Source organism: Kryptolebias marmoratus, linkage group LG22 (genome assembly GCF_001649575.2).
Source record: "Kryptolebias marmoratus isolate JLee-2015 linkage group LG22, ASM164957v2, whole genome shotgun sequence".
In the NCBI taxonomy this organism is placed as follows: domain Eukaryota; kingdom Metazoa; phylum Chordata; class Actinopteri; order Cyprinodontiformes; family Rivulidae; genus Kryptolebias; species Kryptolebias marmoratus.
In genome coordinates, this window is record NC_051451.1 from 14,534,285 (window position 1) to 14,552,561 (window position 18,277).

The following is an 18,277-nucleotide window of genomic DNA, read 5'->3' on the forward strand; positions in this document are numbered from 1 at the left end:
AATTTTTTCCTTGGTCCGTCGTTGGGAAACTAATCATTGTTTTTACATCAGCTTTCTTCTCCCTAAGCTTTTCCAACAGAGAACGTTCACAGCTATGAAACATCTGAATGAAGTCACTTGTTCAGGGGTAAAGCTAAAGAAAGAGCTTAAAAAAGTAGTATCAGTTCATGACCTCCCACTCCCCCCCCCCCCCCCCTCCATCTGTCTGTCTGTCTCTGTGACTCTCACTTTCTGTCTAATTCTATTTCATTGTCTGTGTTTGGCCATGCAGGCTGGGCCAGGTCACTGTGATTCAGGCCTGTAAGCTGGAGGAGGATTGGCAAAGTCTATTTATAGCCCTGTCAGCTCTGGGCCACACTGACCTGAAGTCAGTACGTTGCTCTTTTGTGTGTGTCTGTGTGTGTGCGTTTTAGTTGTTTTTTGTGAGTCTGCTCTTCATTTAGCTCATTATTAGTTGCTCCTCATCTTATCCTCAAATGAAAAGATGCTACAGTTGTATTTAACAAGCTCAGTCTCACTGTAACTCTGATACATCTTTGAGATTTTGCTGACAGTGGATGTTTTCCATTTGAGTTTTTACAAACAGTTTAGGGGCATGGGGGAATAAGGCTTTGGTAAGGGGGATGTTCAGTTTTGTTGGCTGTGTTTGTTTCAGGAAAAGGCTCGTCGAATCAGAGCATCTAAAAGTGGTTTGTATGTACAATTGTGTTTAAAGTTATGCAGTGTCAGCATGTGTGTGTGGCAGGTTGGTGTTTCTGAAGGCTACCGATGCTGTAAGCCGTGCTTTTTAGCTGTGCTCTCACAATGAGATTTTACTTGACTTATTGTAATGACACAAAAGTCTTCGAATTGAACCACTTTGTTGGTTATCCACACACTTTGTTAAAGGGGAAAAAGGAGCAACAATGCTTACACATAAATGGACTCCAATACTTTGCACCTTTTAAGGTACATGTAAAAATAAATAAGTAAACATAGGATCACCAGATCGTGCTAATGACAAAATGATTACCATGTCAAAGATTAAAAAAAAAGAAAGTGAGTGTGGCCAGTGATTCTTCCAAAAAACATTTTCACCACACAACCAAAGTTAACAGTCAGACTGGACCAGTATAAAAACGTTATTTATCATGACAATGTTTTTTGTGGTATCTCCTTGCCCTACTGTACATTTAGTGTGTCTGTAATTGGCGGCATATCATGTTAATACTGTCAAAAATCGGTTATTTTTTTGCAGCTGGCCTTAGTGTTTACTCCGGTAATTACTTAAGTATTGTCTGACTCCATTCCTGCAGCTAGAGGTTAATTTATGTACATAAGGGAGAGGCATAGATTGTTTTTCAAAAGGGGGGATGTAGGCTGAAAGAAAGCATCTATCCATCCATCCTGTGATTCATTCTGTTTTGAGTGTCAAGATGAGATAAGCTGTGGGTTGGGTGAGTAAATGAAAACAATCACGTACCATGCCTTTGGTCATCACTCAGTCCTGATGGGCTGGGCACTTTTCTTCTGTTGGGTCTGAAGAAGAAAAATAACTCCAGAATGCACTTTTCTTTACATATATAAAAAAAAATATTGAAGTCCAGTGTGGTATACTTTTTCTTTTCTTTTTTTGTGCACTGAGCAGACTTAGTGTCATCAAAACAGTTAGGAGGCATGGAGTCCAATCTGCCGAATTCGTCTTCTTTCTGATAGAAAAAAATATTAGTGCTCTAATTTGTTTCTCTTTTTACCGGAGGTTTTCTGCTGTAATTCATAATGCAGATTAGCGTTGCCTCTGTCCACCTCAGAGCTAAATCTTCACTTCACAGATTTTACAACACATTGTGAACAAAGACAGCAGTCACTCAATCTTAAGACTGTTTTATTGAGGCTGCTTTGGATCTGGAGAAGATGGATCAGGTTTACGGTTTGTCTCATTGAACTATTGTTATTTCTTACCAAATGTCTGTTTAAAGACAACTTTCAGCTTCTTACTTGTAATGCTGCAACTACAGAAATTGTTGAATTAAGCGATTATTTACTTGTCATGCTTTGCCACTTAAAAATACATTAAAATAATTGTTGTAAAATGTGTCTTTTTCAAGTTGTCAGTATAGATTCTAATTGTAATCTTGAACTGAAGGCAACTGGGTTTGCTGGTTTTTTGAATCAGAGGTAAAACTTCGTAAAGAAACAACAAAAGAGTCCAGTTGCCATTTTCTTTTACCACAAAGGCTATGGCTTCTCCAAGGTTAGATTTTTAGTCAGTTTAATTGTAACAAAAGTCAGAAAACAGAAGATCCAGTTTCTTTTTTACTTGAAAAGTAACCTTTCTGTGTTTTAACTATATTAAGTTCACTGTAGAACTGCCCATTTAAGGCATTTTTAGGTACAGTAAGTCATTCGGTGGTTCTTCTTTTATTTTATTTACATTCTAGTTATTCGAATGGAGAAGTAAGCCAACTTTTGTGTTGTCACCAAATAAGCATTCGACTGTAGTTGACTTTCTAATTTCTATAAAATAATATTTTCAAGGATATGTGGGGGCACCCAGTTGCCAGGATTCTTTGCCAGCACAATAAAGCTGTAGATGTAGTTGCAGATGGCCACCCATCCTGAGCCTGGTTCTGGTTCTGCTGGGGGTTTCTTCCTGTTAAAAAGGATTTTTTTCTTTCCACTGTTGCCAATGTGCTGCTCAGGATGGGAAACTGTGACGAAGTGAAGATTCAACGCAATCTGCTGGCTTTCTTACATAGATAACTTTTACTAATTGGCTTTTATAATGTATGTGAATGTTTTTGTACAGTGCCCCGAGACAGCTTTTGTTGTGGCGCTGTATAAATAAGATGAATTTAATTGAATTGTGGTCTGAACAAAACTATGATATAGAATAGGAAGCTTTAGGCAACAGATTATTAACAATTTGGAGGTTTGGGTTTTTGGGAGTTTTGGTATTGTTTTATTCCCCTATTTGTTTCTCAGCTGAGTATTCTTGGCTAGGACATCAAATTTCCCATAAAATGCATCAATAATATTATTATATTCTGCAGAAGCAACCAAAATAGCTCTTTGTGGCTCTGAGGAAAATGTGCCCTCATGGGCATTGTGTACTTCTTTCTGGTAAATACTATTGAATGCGTTTGATTTGTACTTTTCATGCCTGTTGATGAAATTCTATTCACTGCACTCATTCACACTTTTCACCACAAGTGACAGGTTGAGAAAAAGCTTCTTTTTTTTTGGTATTTTCATTTTAATACAGGTCTTCATTTTGTTTATTATTACACCCTTCAGATGTGTTTTCTGCCATGGCTTACTCAAGCTTAAAAGAGCGATTTAACAGTCATGACTTTTTGTATGCATACAAGACCACTAATTGCATGTTAACATATTAGTCATAGAAGTGATTTTCCACTGCCTTCATGGGGCCCTCAGCGGTTCCTTTTCTCTTTTCTTGGTAGTGCTTTTCCAGCCAAACTAAAGTCTCTTCTCTAATTTTCATTTCTAATTGTGGCTGGATTGATTACATAGAACTTTGTTAGTTTCTTTTTGAGTGAAATAAGGACATTTTGACTTAAATAGCTGCCTGAGTTTACTTCCTGTACAACACCAATAGATTGATGGCTCTGTTATCAAAACTGCTGACTGAAGTGAAAGTTTCTGTTTGATTTTCTGAATCATCAGGAACTTAGTCATCATAAATGTTTTGCTTTTGACAAGTTTTAACTAGAATCCCATCTCCATTATTGTCACTTTATTCTTTCATTTTTCATCTTTCATCAGAGCTTATTCATCTTCCTCGTTTCATTTTGTTCATTCTCTTCTTAGCTTTATACTAGTTTGAAAAAGGGATGGAAATACATTGCAGTGTATTCTTTGTTCAGTCAGTTGTACTTGTGTTATAACATACAGTTCAACAACTGGGATTATTAGCAGTACTGCTTAAACTCAAGTGCTTGACTAATGACATATTTATATGGGTAGTCAGTTTTCATTCTTTAATATAATACATATCACTTTTTAAAATATAAAAAAATGGTTGTCTGTTTGTCCTCTTGCTTCCTGAAGAGAAAAGGAACTCCACCAGTTCAGCTTAATGTTGAAAACTTTGCAACTTTTAATCCCTTTTATTGATTTTAAAAGTGCAAGAAAAAATCAGCTGTGCTTTTGGATAAAACAGTACACCAAGGACACTTCTACTTATGACTGAGCATGTTCACTAATGTTTTGTGGTTTATACTAAGACTGTGTAATATATTGAAAATGTACTGATATTGCAAAGAATTACAAAACGTTTTTAGCATTTGAGTATTAGTTCAGTATTGATCGTTAGTAGATAAGAAACATGTAGCAGAGGCCCTGGGTTTCAGTCAAATCCAGACCTCTGTGGTAAGAATTCGGCCTATTTCATGATGCATATGAAAAATTCAGAATACAAGTATAAAAGGATAAACAAGCACAATAAGAGTAATATCATAATAATATACATAGGGTGAGGAAAGACAGGCAGAAGCAACCAAATCAGAAAACTAATGTTTTCTAAGAAAGGTAGTAAGAACATGAACTCATCACAAAAACAGCCAAGTTGTTTTTTCACCATTGTAATTTCCTACTATCCATCTTTTATGTGCAGTCTATATTGTACATTTACAACAAAGTTTTGTACTTAGACATTTAAAGAACAGTCGTCTAGAAGTTTGTTTTGTTTTCAAGTTCTGACATTTTGAAATAGAGTCCCTCCTCTTCCCAAACATAGAAAAGGCAATACACATTGACTTTCAGATTAAGTTTGATTAAAATAGTCTTGGTATTGCATTTTATTTTAAAACAAGTATGGTAAAAAAAGTGACCACCTTTTAATATTTATTTTCATACTGTTCTGAAATGTATTCGACAAAACAATCTACTAGAATGTCAAATTCTATGTAGGTTTTTCCACTTTTCTTTTAAATTTTATGGAATACGTTAACCTATCAAGACAATAAACAGGATGAATTTAGTTTTTCAAAGTGTTCGAAGCGCTTAGTTTTGAGCTAAGTAGACACAATGTCGTCCATACCATCCAAAGCCTTGTATGGGATGGACAGAAAGATTCGAGCTGTCTCCCTCTCTTTTAGGCAAACAAAAATACAAAACCGCACGTGGAACATGTGAAACCATATAAGCAGCCCATCTGTTGTTTGAGAACAGCAGCTGTTAGGTGACAGGACACTCAGGACGAACTTGACCTCTTACATTCTTCAACAGGAGGTGTCATCCTTCATATCCATCCACTGTATTGGTTTTTAAAAGCAATCTGTCTGTCAAATACACACAGCTGCGCACACATACTCAGACATTTTCATCATGTCATCAAAGTCATTAACTGAACACGGATTAAATTACGGCTGGACCCACAACACTAATTTCACTAAGTGCAAAAAGCTCAAACTCATATTTTGTTTGTGTGTAACATTAATTTTTGCTTTCTGCTTGTGTAAATATAAGTTAAATATTGTTTGTCTGTGTCACTATTGGTTTTCCTGCTGTACGACTTTGCTGTTCCCATTATGTTTGGTTGCTTTGATTGTGAAGATCAAATGGCAGAATTAGAGCAAAATATTGTTCTGAGCGAAGTAAAGACCGGAACAAAAAAACGCAGCTTCAGATTATTTGTGTGTTTGTAGAACGCCTATGCAGTTCCAAAAACGTTTATCAAATCACAGTCACTCATTCAGGCGTTTCTAAAAGTCTCTCCAACAAGATATCAACTTTTATTGGCTGGAAGTCTTCGTCTTTGAGAAGCCAAACAAATTATTTATTTATTAGGCGTAAAGTGATTAAGGAAAAGCCGTTTTCAAAGTGTTCTGCAGCCACATTTGCCTGTCAGATGCTAATGCTGTTTACTTGAACTGATGGGGGTGTGCTTTTCCGGGTTGCCTTGTTCAGAGGTTTTTCCAAGAGTTGCTCCGTTTTGAATGTTGCCTCTCTGGTCACTGTAGCTCACATGCTGGATAAGAGGAGCGTAGCTTATTGACTACAGCTCCTGGCACTGATACTGCTTTTTTAAAATTATTTTCTCTGTCTCCTTTTTGTTCACAGATCACCAGAAACTGGAGCGGGAGGCGAGGATTTGTCGTATGCTTAAACATCCAAACATAGGTGAGTCGTCTTTGTGAGCCTACAGAATAATGGTTAACATCTGGGATAAGTTAAATATGTTATGAGAAGATGTTTAGAGTAAAAACTGTTCAATGACCTCAACAAATCTGTCTTGTCTAGACAATTCAGATCTATAGTCCCACAAAGTCACAACTGTCCTCATGTGTTGTGTAAAATTGACTTTACTTTTTCACTGCTGATTAAGAAATGCTTCTGTCTTTTTGTGCATGTAAGGAAAAAATAAAAGCAATAAATTAACAAATCCAAAAAATGAAGCCTAGTAATGATGAGACTTCCTCAGGAAGGTTTGGTCCAACACATGGTATCTGCCACTAAGGCTAAGTGTTAGCAAAGTTTTTATCAGACAGACTTTAGACAGTTTTCTTGCAAAGCCTGAAATGTGTTCAAAAGTTCTTCTACGTGAAATTAGGGGAAATAAGCCATTAAAGTCAATATGAAGTATGTCTAAAGTATGTTTTTTTGAGGGAATAAGAAAAAACATAGGCTTTTGGGACAAAAATTGGAACTTAGTCAGATCAGTGCAATGGTTCTCTTTGTTAGGAATGATTTTAAAGAGTTGTTAAATTACCTTTTCAATCACCTTGCCTCGTGTGATGCATTATTGAGCGTGCAGCCGATTCTGTCAGGAAGGATAGACCAAACATGAGCAGCTTGGTCTACAGACAGACATTGGCTGAGCTCCGGGCTGCAGACACATCCAGTTTTTGCTTTCAGTCGCTCGACCTCATTGCTTTTATGTGAGCTGACTGATTTGTCTTTAAAAAACATGTTTGCTTTACTAGATTCACTGCGATTGCCCTACAGAAGAGTGGTTCTGTTAGTCCAATATGGATCTGAAAACCCTCAGTTTCTTTTTAACCGTAAACTGCATGTGAGTTGTTTCATTTTACACAGAGTGCTGCAAAATAGCATAAAAAAAAACCCAACTACATCCTCCATTTTTGAGTTTCATTTCAGCGATGTTGAGTTTAAAAAGAATTCTGCAGAAAATTGGCCCTTGATAATAGTCAAACTAGTCAGATACCTGCTGTGTGTCTGTGTGGGACATTTGCATGTTGCAGCTGGATAGCAGCCAAGCAGGCAAAGTGAGTCTCACCTCCAACAGAAGTTCAGTCACCTGGTGTTCCTCTCTGCCTTTTCTTTTTTGTGTGTGCATCTCTGCAGCTTAAACCTGAATGGATATTTTCCTCAACATTACTTCTTCTTTGAATGTCCTAAATTATTTGCACCGTTGGAAATCTTTGCTTTTAAAACCATAAAGTGGCGGGAAACCCTGCCCTGAAGCAGAAAACTGTCAGGCAGATTGAAGAATTATTTAGTCTTGAAACGTCCTTGAGCGTTGTGAATATGTGTAAAGCTTCTTACAACTTCGACTCGTCGAACCTTTTCTGCTCTTTGAGGGTAGGATTCAGAAACAAGGGCAGTGGTCTCTTGCAAAGGAAGGAAATGACAAAGTTTCTTTGAGGCATAACTGCCAATTCCTACCGTAGCGTGCTGTCCTGGACAAGCCCACTGACAGACACGAAGAGTACGATAACATCAAAAAAGTTTTTTCCTTCTTCATTGTTGTCATCCTTCCTCACCCGTTCTCTTAAACATATTTTGTCAAGTTTTTTGTTTCCTTACATTTTTCTTTTTTTTTTTTTTTTTTTTTTTACAAAATGCCACTTGAAGAAAAATGATATTGAAGCATATCTTCAAGCTTTTTTCCAGTAACTTAAGCACTCAGTTTCTCAGAAACAAAATCTCATAAGGCCACACAGTTTAAAACCTAAACATGTTGGGACGATTCCCGACATGATTTCAGTCTTTCGTAGCCGCTTTTCTATCAAGGGCTTATTCTGTAACCTTTACATTACAGGCTTTAGATTCCATATGAGGAATCCTAGTCTTTGAGATAAATACAGAAGGATTCTGCTGCTGTTCATTTCTTTATCAGTACAATACATTATTTAGTCAAAGAATGCTACTCGGAGCAGTCATTTGAATAAACTGCTCATTAGTTTAAAAGTAATCACGTAGCTACAACTTCTGCCCCGACACGTTCACAGAAACTTTAATTTCACTGATGACTCATTGAGGTTTGCTTTACAGATGTTAATTCACACCAACAGTGTTGTCTGACCCAACTGGCTGATTTTTAATTGAAATCTGTATGTTTCTTAGTGCGACTGCATGACAGCATCTCGGAGGAAGGCTTCCATTACCTCGTCTTTGACCTGTAAGTAGCTTCGGCCTCATTTAAAAACAGCTGATGGTTAATAGTGAGAGTCCATGCCTTCAGAAGTCTATTTGGGTCTAATGAAGTCCAGAAATAATAATAATAATAATAATAATAATAATAATAATAATAATAAAAAGATTCATCAAGAGAGTTGCAGTTCCTTTGATATATGATGAAATGCTTCAGGTAAATGTCACAGAGACGTGAAGACTTCTGACTTCTGCTTTTGGAGCAGTGCTCTGTTCTGACATGTCTTAGACTTCAAGTATATCTTCCAATGCAGTTTCCTGTAATTGGGGCACATAATTCTTATGCTTTTTCATGCTCAACTCAATGCAAAGCTGCCTGTTCGTCATTTAGACTGCACCAAATTTGTTTACATCTGCTGAAGTGTGATGTATTATTATTCTATTTATCAAATGTCAGCACATATTTGGTGACACTTTAAACACTTGTTACATTCCGTTTATTTAACCAGATAAAAACCCATTAAGATCAAAATCCCTTTTACAAGAGCAATGTCCAAGAGGTCAGTCGCATCATATAACCGATCGAAAACAAGTAACGATGTAGTTTAAAACGCAACTATTTTATCAGCATACATGGTTTTTAAGTTAAAGTTCAGGACCATGGCATGTTTGCTGTTATAGTAGTGACTTAAAACTGTTCTTTAAAAGCTTTACTAAAATCTTACATATTGCTCCAGTTTGCTATGTAGTGCAAAAAAAGAGATGAAAACCTTTACAAGCTTCTTTTTTTTAATCAGTCATGAAGGGGTTTCTTAAAGCACCAGTCAAGCCTGCAAGACAAACACTAATCAACATAACATGTGGATAAACTGTTGAAATGTATTTTAATTGCTTTGTCTGTTGCATGCATTTTTTATCTGGATTTTTCCGTTTTTAATATTGAGGTTCTGTCTGTCTGCAGAGTCACAGGAGGAGAGCTGTTTGAGGACATCGTTGCTAGAGAGTACTACAGCGAGGCAGATGCCAGGTAGCACTTCTCTTGCACACACTAAAATTGCATTTACATAAAAGTGGTGTTTTTAGTCTTAAAAGATATTGTGATACTACCGTCTAATTACTCAACAAGACACTTGATGGCAGCTGTTTGTAAAAATCCAGGCTGTCAAAGCAGGAAAGTGGAGTTCTGAAAGCAGACAAGCGTTCTGCTGTTTGAATCTTTGTTAATCTACTTTGTTGCTTCAGTAGCAGAAACGGAGCTCGTGGTTTCTGGCAGTACCGGTATTTGCTTTATTTCCGACCAAGTGACTCAGGCCTTTTAAATTTAATTTCATGAATAAATAATAGCAAAGCTGTTCTTGTGCTGAAACCTTATTTTGAGTTTGGAGTCAAGTGTTGCAGTTGGTTTTTTTGCTCCGCAGAACAAAACCCGCTTTGCCAAACATTTGTACAAGTTGTGGCAGAGAGAGAGTGACTTCAGTATCACAATCAGTCTGGATGAGCAAAGAAATGTTAGTGAAATATATAATAAAGCCAGTGTTCAATGTTCCTACAACTCCTTTGGGTCAATAAAGTCTATTTTCAGTAACAAAACAAAAAAACGTGGGAGGTTATTTATCAAGTTACATTAATTTGTATTTTTTTTAATTAAATATAAAAGTTTAGCATATTTTACCACAAATAATACTATAATTTATAACTAAAGTTTTATGCTTTAAAGGAGGAATTATATTATTATAAAAAAACATTATAAAACCTAAAATGCAAGATCTGGCAGAAACTGAAAATAAATATCACAAAGATGCGTAGTAGAGTGTTAAAACGAGTAAGGGCAGCATCAAGATAGCCCGCTAAACGTTATATAAGCTGTGAAAAGAGGGAGGTGGAAGATCAGGTTGGCTGAGTGTGTCTGAGTGTGTGAGGGAATCGGGAGGTGAGTTCATTTTTAGCCTAATTTGGACACAACAGCAGGATCTTTCCTCTCCTTCTGCTTCCCAAAATCGTTTTCTCTGCATTTTTCTGCTGCTGACCCTGACTTCAACTTTGCTGTTGCCAACTGCAACTTAATATTTAAGAAATGGCAGCATCTTTCATTGAACATTAGACTTGCAGTAGTACAGATATGCAAACCCCGAGGACAAACTACATAAAGATACTTCCTCTCTCTTCTCCACAGCCTCTGCTTGCTTTATCATATTCAGATCCTTAGAAATCTGCCAACTGTTTGTTCAAAGGTGCTCGTAGCTGCAAACTTTATTTCAGAAGCAATCTTTATGATTAGGATGCAGCACAGTTTTGTGAAACCTTTAAAACCAGCATGTTCAATCTAAATATTAGGACTGACTTCAGTTAGGGATCTGCAACCTTTAAAATCAAAAGAGCCATTTTTGCCTCTAATTAAAACTCAAACTACAGTAATCTATCAACATTATTTTTTGTGTGTGTTGTGACAAAGGTAAACTTTAAAACGCTTATTAAAAGAGCAAAATAATCATCTTCACACATTATACTGCAAATAATTTGGCTCAGTGTTTGAGCAAGATGGAGTGAAACTTCAGTTTTATAGTAAAAACAGACCTTCTTTGTTTCTTTCATACCAGGTACCCCATCAGGAGCCACAGTTGCTGCTTATTTCTTTGGCTTTCAAGCCTTTTAAAAGCAGCCAAAAAAATGTTCTCCATCCATGTTTGGCCTCTCAGAATGAATGAATTTTTTTTTCCTGCACCCCATTAGAGGTCACATTTCTCCATAAAGCACTGTCTGTTCATCATGGTTTACATCACTTGCCTCATCACAGGCTGTTAAGTTAGACGCTGGAACTGAGTAGAGATGTTTGTTGCCATTTTAGTGACCCTGTCCTAGACTGTCACTGCAGGGAAAGGCTTATCTCAGATATTTATTTAAAGAAATCAATGACATTTTTTGAACTCTGACAGGAAATTCTCTGATATTTTTATTCTTCTATATATTATTGGTCTGTTAACAACATTTCACACCCTTACTATTGCCAAAAAGCTAATAGGTGTTGCGTTAAGGGACTTTATGCACAGATTAAACAGATATTTGCTCTTATCAGCTTTCTTGAATCTGAAATTGATGTCTGATCACATCTATTTATTAGTAATCAGTAGTTTGTTTATGCTGCCAACTCCGTGCATTGATTCTGTTCACATCTTTCAGCACATATTAATTATTAACCATATTTTTTTAGCCAGGCTTTAAAGTAGGTGTATAGAAGTATGGCAATTATATTAAAGCATTTTTTGTCTCTTAAGTGGATGGATACAGAAAACTAAAATTGATTAAAGTGTACATAAAATACCAAGGATGAGGACCTTATGTTTGCTTTCTGTAATATTTCAAACCCCTTCATTCTGCGCCGTACTGTCATCTTGTTGCTGTGGTTTGACAGAAGTGTTTGTCTTTTTTCAGCCACTGCATCAATCAGATCCTGGAGAGCATCAGTCACATCCACCAGCATGATATTGTCCACAGAGACCTTAAGGTGAGCCACCTCACTCTAGCGAGGATCACCGGAGAAGCTTTTATTCCGTCTCACAATCTAAATGTAGGAAAATTGGGCACGCCGACAACTGGAGTCTGATTGAGGATGAAAGGTGCTGGTGCCGATGCACAACAGGTCTGAGATTACATGCGCAGCAGACGTCACGCAGTGACGTTAAGAACAACTTGAGGGATCAGCGTCATCGCTCTCCTCAGAGGCTTTTTCCTCCCATTTTTCTGTTCCTATTCCATTTTTATATCTACAATCCCTCCTCTTTTTCATCTCCCCCCACCCCCCCAATCCTCTCGTCCTTTCACTCCATCCCTCCCTCTCTCACTGCCGGGGAGTGACGAAAGCAGACCAGCTGCTATTAATAGCACATCAGTGGATGAGATGACAGCTGGTGACGATTTACCTCACAGAAGGATGTGGACCCCCCCTCCTCCTCCCTCAGTCCGCCCCACCAACACAAACTCTGCAGCTGCATGATTTTAATTATAGAGTAGTGGAGGAAAAACTGCAAAAATGACCTGAGACTAAAACGCCTAACCGTGCCTCATTTTACACTGTCCGACTTTTGAGCGTTAAATGTTAGTGTTTGCTTTGAGAAGCAATCTGCTCTATTGCTTTTGTCTGAATGTCTAAAATTAAATCTTTATTCTAAAATTAAGCAGAATGAAGAGAACTTGGAAGCAAAAAATTGCTTGTTTTGTGTAAGAGCTGCAGTGATGCACTTGTCACTTTTTGTTTGCTGAGATATGAATTTGGAAAGTTTTAGGATGACTATCTTGATGTAAGAGGATGACAGCAGTGGACAGAAATCTATTACGTCAGGTCTTAGTGCACACATCTATTTCAACTGGTGTGAGCACCATAGTAAATCACATTAAATGTATGGAATGCTTCTCTGTAACTCAATTTACAATAAGTGCTTTATTCCTGTAATGGTTTCATTTAAAAGCTCAAACACTAATATGGTTCAGCAGTTCTTTAGCTTTTAATATCCGTGTAAAAGCTCTGAAAACTTAAAGTAGTTTTTCTCTCACAGAAGACAGTTCAGTCTTTGAATCTTTTATCAACATTATTGTGCAAAGGTTTTGAGTAATGCCTGCTTAGGGTGAGTATTTTACAGTCATAGAGTTTGTCTCAGAATCTAAAGTTTAGGAACAATCGGAGTTGACAGAGCCTTTATCAGAGGTGTCTTGAAGAAATGAGCTTAAATGTAGGATTTTAGACTAAATGAGCAAAGTACACAATGAAGAAAAAGAGAATAGTTTCAAGCCTTTTGTAGGAGAGCTCTAAAATAAAATGAACTTGGATTGATTTGTATATATTGCTGTCAGAACACATTGGCCCATTTCCCTGTTCATAGCTTGTTATTATGCTGCCAAGTGGCCCCTTCAAGGCACTAGTTTGTTTTAAGATTCTTAATAAAACAATCCATAAAACTTAACACCGCTTTAAACGAGAAAGAAAAGAAAAATCAGGTTCTTTTATTTTTCCAAGATCTTTCCAGAGGGGGGCGGGAGCAACTGCCCAGAGCAGCTTTTCTAACAGATTCTCGGAAACAATCATGCAAAAAAAAAGGCGCTGTAGGGAAACGTAGCCTCACACACGTGGCATGTTTTTGCCTCTCTGTCATCCTGGGAGAGCCACACGCTTTTTTTTTTTTGGGTGGGGGGGGATTGCAGAGAGTCGAGCGCTGGTGACAGGCAGGGTTGCCATGGTAACAGGAGGGTGAGGTCACCCGGCTGCTGCAGCGCCAGCGTAGGGGCTCATTATGCCACCTCCCATCTATCTATCTCTGTCTGTCTCTGTGTTGTGTTTGCCACTGCTCTGTGCCACCCCTTTTCATTTTCTTCATTGTTTGAGCTCCTCCATACAGATATATGTTTGGGTGCAGGGTTTGGGGGGGTGTATTTGAAGAAAAGGGTGGATAGCTACACGTGTTGTACCTGACACATGAAAAAGAACCAACTCGGAACAGCCAGTACACGTTATGTAGATGTTAAAGAACAACATCTGTTATAAACAGTCAATCATGTAATTGCATTTATTTTAAATCTGCATAATTACCTTCACTTGCTTGCATGAGAACAGCTGCGAGAAATGTCATATTTGCACATTGTTGACCAGCTTTGACAAAGTGACCCTGTGTCCTGCAGCAGACATGGCATGTCTGTGGAATACGCAGATAAGGACAGATATTTTTTTAACCATGTTCTTGTAAAGATTTCCACCAAATAGCTGTTACTCTCTTTAAAGGTTAAATTAATTTTTGTTAAGAACTACATAAAAATACTCTAATTTTGACACTAAAACAAACAGATGCAGTTAATTTTATTTGCTTGAACGACAAGTTGTTCATTTAGCGGGATTGTGGTGCTGATCTGTAGCTTTTTACAGGTGCAGGTGGCAGGAAGTAGAATGACATTTCATCGTATAAATCAGTTTATGACTCGTCGTGTCTCTCTGCGATCTATATTTGGTGTGGTTATATTGAGAACTATTGCACCTCCTGCTAAAGTGTGTTACATCTGACATATAACTCTGTCTTTGTTCTGCAACTTTGCAAGATTATGTTGTGGACTTAATGAGGGGCCATTCAGGAGTTCAGAATCTTCAAAAAATTAAACTAAGAAGAAGCACAATAATGTTCAGATAGCAGAAAGCACTCTTAATAGACTGCAGGGATGTCTTTGATTTGATATGACGGCAGTGTCAATTCTTTTTCCTCTTCCTTAACAACAAAGTGAAAATCTGTCAAATTTAAAGTCCGCTCGAGTTTAGGGTAGGCTCTGGAACTGGACCAAGGAAAACCTGCAAGCTTTTGGAACTTATTATTAAATAAACTCTACAACTAGAGCTATGTGACAAACATATCTGACATTTTATATATTTCTTCTTCTTCTCACTTCATCCTAAAGTGAAGGGGAAGGGAGGAGGGGCCATGACTTTTTTTGACAACAGTGTGATCAGAAGTATATAGTCAAAATGTAGTCTTAAATGTTGTGACAGCTGAAAGAAATGGTTTGTCCTCTGAGGGAAGCCTTTTGTAACTTGACTTGCCTACATCATGCTTCATTACTGTTTGCAGATGCCATCATCCTCTAAGAGCTCCTTCACTTATTCACAGATGGGTCATTTCTGGAAAGAGAGTTAACTCTTGTTGCTATAAATTAAATTATCATCTTTTTGATTTGCTCATAATCGCGCAACAGTCCATTGTTTTGATATGCAAAATCCACTTTTCTCACAAGAATTTACCTGTCCTTCGTGTTTATTGCGAATTGACGTGTTGTTTCTTCGCACTTCTGGTGTTTTACATAAAAACGAACTCCTAAAGGAATCATGGCTACAGTCTGAATCAAAGTGTTTCATCCTCACAAATTATCCTTCGTGTGTTGCAGCCAGAGAACCTTCTCCTCGCCAGTAAGATGAAGGGAGCAGCTGTGAAGCTCGCAGATTTCGGTCTCGCCATTGAGGTGCAGGGGGACCAACAGGCATGGTTTGGTATGAAATAGAACTATTTAAATTTTAATTTCTGCACTTTCCCCAGAATCTTTACTCTCTGCAGCTCAGTTTGCTTCAGTGAGAAAACCCCATCACTGCATGAGATAATATGGCTGTAATAAACCTGTAGGCACCAACAGTTTGTTGTTGGAGGAAAATAACAACTCCGATCATATATTTAATGAATATACATAATAATCAGCATTTGTCTTGAGGGATTAAAGGATAATTTTGTTTATTTCTGTGTTGGGAATTCTTGCAGAACTGCTGAATTTTAAGTGACTGCGCAAAATAGATAATGTTAGGTTGAAGTCATTATTGTGATTATTAGTTTGATATCCAAAACACTAATAAACTGGACTGTATAACACTGTTATATCTAGTTCACGTTATTTAAGAGTGAAACACAACAAGAGGGAGATATAGAAGAAAAAGGGTCATAGTGTGCTTTGATATTAAAGGTGCCTTTGACCCCACAGGCTTAATCAGATAACTAATTTTGCTTTTCTTTCACATCTTTGAAAACAAATTCCTCAGAAGCGTGTTTGTGTTTTGACAGGTTTTGCCGGAACTCCGGGATATTTGTCTCCAGAGGTGTTGAGAAAGGACCCATATGGCAAGCCAGTGGACATCTGGGCATGTGGTCAGTGAAGCAGCTGTTTACAGACACAACTTGTTCTTATCAAACTAAACGTATGTCATCACGTGACTCATTCTTAAGGCTGCTACATAGTCCACAAGAACCGAGAAAAGAGTTCTCTCTCCCAGGGCTTCACTTGAGATGTCCTGGCCAAAACAAACTTTGTTCTTGTCACCTCGGGTAAACAAACAAGTTTTCTCAGTCCTTGCAGCGTATGTAACAAGCTTTACTTTTCAGAAATTTCATATTAATCAGTTTATTTTTTTCTGTGTTTATCTTTCTTGTTTGTTCATTCAATGAGTTTCTCAGTCACCTAAAAGTTCCTGAGATGTTTGTCCTGAGTTGTTCCTATATGGATAAATTGAATAGAAATAAGAGTCACCTATCTAATTTGGTCTATACGTTTAGCTCTGAATAGGTTTAGTCAAAATTTTGTTGATTTCTGCAGAACTTGAAAACTTAAAAACCTGCCGAAGAGCAGGGAAACAACTAAAACACTCAGGATAGAGGCCCTCCAGGACCAGGATTGGACACCACTGCTCTAGCCCCATCAATGAATCTGCCCATGTCATAAATCTGCATGTTTACTGTAATAATTCTGTGTTTGTCAGGTGTGATCCTCTACATTTTGTTGGTGGGCTATCCTCCCTTTTGGGATGAGGACCAACACAAACTGTACCAACAAATCAAAGCTGGTGCATATGACGTAAGTGATTAAATCTCATATTCCCATGTGGTTTTCTTTCATCTTCTATTGTACTTGTGAGCTGCTGTTTGCGTCAGACAGAAACCAGTTAAACTGACATGGCAGAGTTTGTCCTTGTTCATTTAAAACGGCAAAGACCAGAGAGGGGACAGAAAATGCCACTGGGATTGTTCTTTTTTTTTGACCTACGCTAGGAATTGAATCTTATAACACCTTGTTAGCAGTGTGGTTTTGTTTCATCTTCTACATGGTTTGATACCACCAGGAGCATTTTGTCTAGCATGCTGGGCAAGTTAAATTTATTTGGGCAATATCACACAATGTGTCACTGTGCAATACGTTACATGACTATTTACCTTCTTCTTGCAAAATTCCTGCAATACCTTTTTTCTTAATATGTAAAATGAGAAAATCTCTAACCATTTTGTTATGAACCTTATGTCACCAATTATTGAAGTGCTATAATGAACAATACAACCAGAAGGTTACACAGGAAGCTCGAGCTTGAAAATGACCTGGAATCTTTCGGCCCTCTTACCCTGATGTCTGATGTCACTTTTATCAAAAAAGAGACAGGAAGTAAAAACTAGATGTATATTTTTAAGGTTCCTGTTAGAATCCAGAGATTAGACACAGCCCACCAAACTAACTGCACTAAATTCAGGATCAAAGAAGATCACAATTTCGGCTAGAATCTGTTAGTATTTCTCCCATGTTTGTGACACTTAAATTATAACCCATAATCCTTATTTCTTTTCATTTTGTAATTGATATCAAAGATAACAAGACAATCTCGAACTGTCAAAACGAGCCCTACAGAACGCTTTCACTTCAAATCTCATCAAATAAGAGGCAGAATTCAGTTGTGCAAGAAATATGGAAATCTAACTTTAGTTTTTAATTGCCCGCTGCTTGTTATTGTGTAATTTCCATCTAGCTGTAGAAAGAAGTGTTGCTTTATCACAGAGCATAAGGCGTTTTTATTAGATCTTGTCATCCTCCGGGAGATGAAAATTTATTACTCGTATTAATTTTCAGAGTTTGAAGCAGCCACATGTAATGAATGTGCATAATAGGGGGATTGATATGAAGTGGCGGAGACGAGCACTTCTTGAACATCGTCACTGTAGTGCAGATGCCTTCTTAACGTTTTCTTCTTTTGTACTGATTTGTCTGTGACTGACAACTGGAATATTTGGAGTAAATGTTTGTTGAGTCGCATCTTTGATTCTTTATTGTCATCACTTGATGACCTTTGGAAGGATGAAGGTGGGGATTCTAAGTGACAGAAAACCACGGTGTAAACACATCAAGCATATTCTTAAGTTAAAAAAAGGTCAGCACAAAGTAAAATAATCGTGGAGACATTTTACTAAAACAACACAATTGTTTTTAGGCGTACAGTCACAAAAGAACATCACATGCTATTTTTGGAAGATATTTTCTTCTAGCTTCTGCCTTTTTTCCCCCTTCATGTTTTATTTTGCAGGTGCAAGACTCTTAGATGTGACTCACTTATGCTAAAATGACTATGTTAAATTTCAAATAGCTTGCAGGATATCAGTGTTTAATTATTAAC

The 18,277-nt window shown here is 37.4% G+C and overlaps 1 protein-coding gene across 9 annotated transcripts in view; it reads left to right on the forward strand.

Annotated features, from left to right (window-relative positions):
* camk2g2 (calcium/calmodulin-dependent protein kinase (CaM kinase) II gamma 2) overlaps positions 1 to 18,277 on the forward strand; it is a 47,444-nt gene that overhangs the window by 11,810 nt on the left and 17,357 nt on the right. For all 9 annotated transcript variants that reach the window (XR_005232655.1, XM_037973588.1, XM_037973589.1 and 6 more), the window contains exons 2-8: positions 6,064 to 6,123; positions 8,311 to 8,365; positions 9,299 to 9,364; positions 11,767 to 11,839; positions 15,250 to 15,352; positions 15,912 to 15,995; positions 16,604 to 16,698. Coding sequence is in view for 8 of the 9 variants with exons in the window: in XM_037973588.1 (XP_037829516.1) it covers positions 6,102 to 6,123; positions 8,311 to 8,365; positions 9,299 to 9,364; positions 11,767 to 11,839; positions 15,250 to 15,352; positions 15,912 to 15,995; positions 16,604 to 16,698 (498 nt within the window). In the remaining variant the exon portion in view is untranslated. The remainder of the gene's footprint in view (positions 1 to 6,063; positions 6,124 to 8,310; positions 8,366 to 9,298; positions 9,365 to 11,766; positions 11,840 to 15,249; positions 15,353 to 15,911; positions 15,996 to 16,603; positions 16,699 to 18,277) is intronic.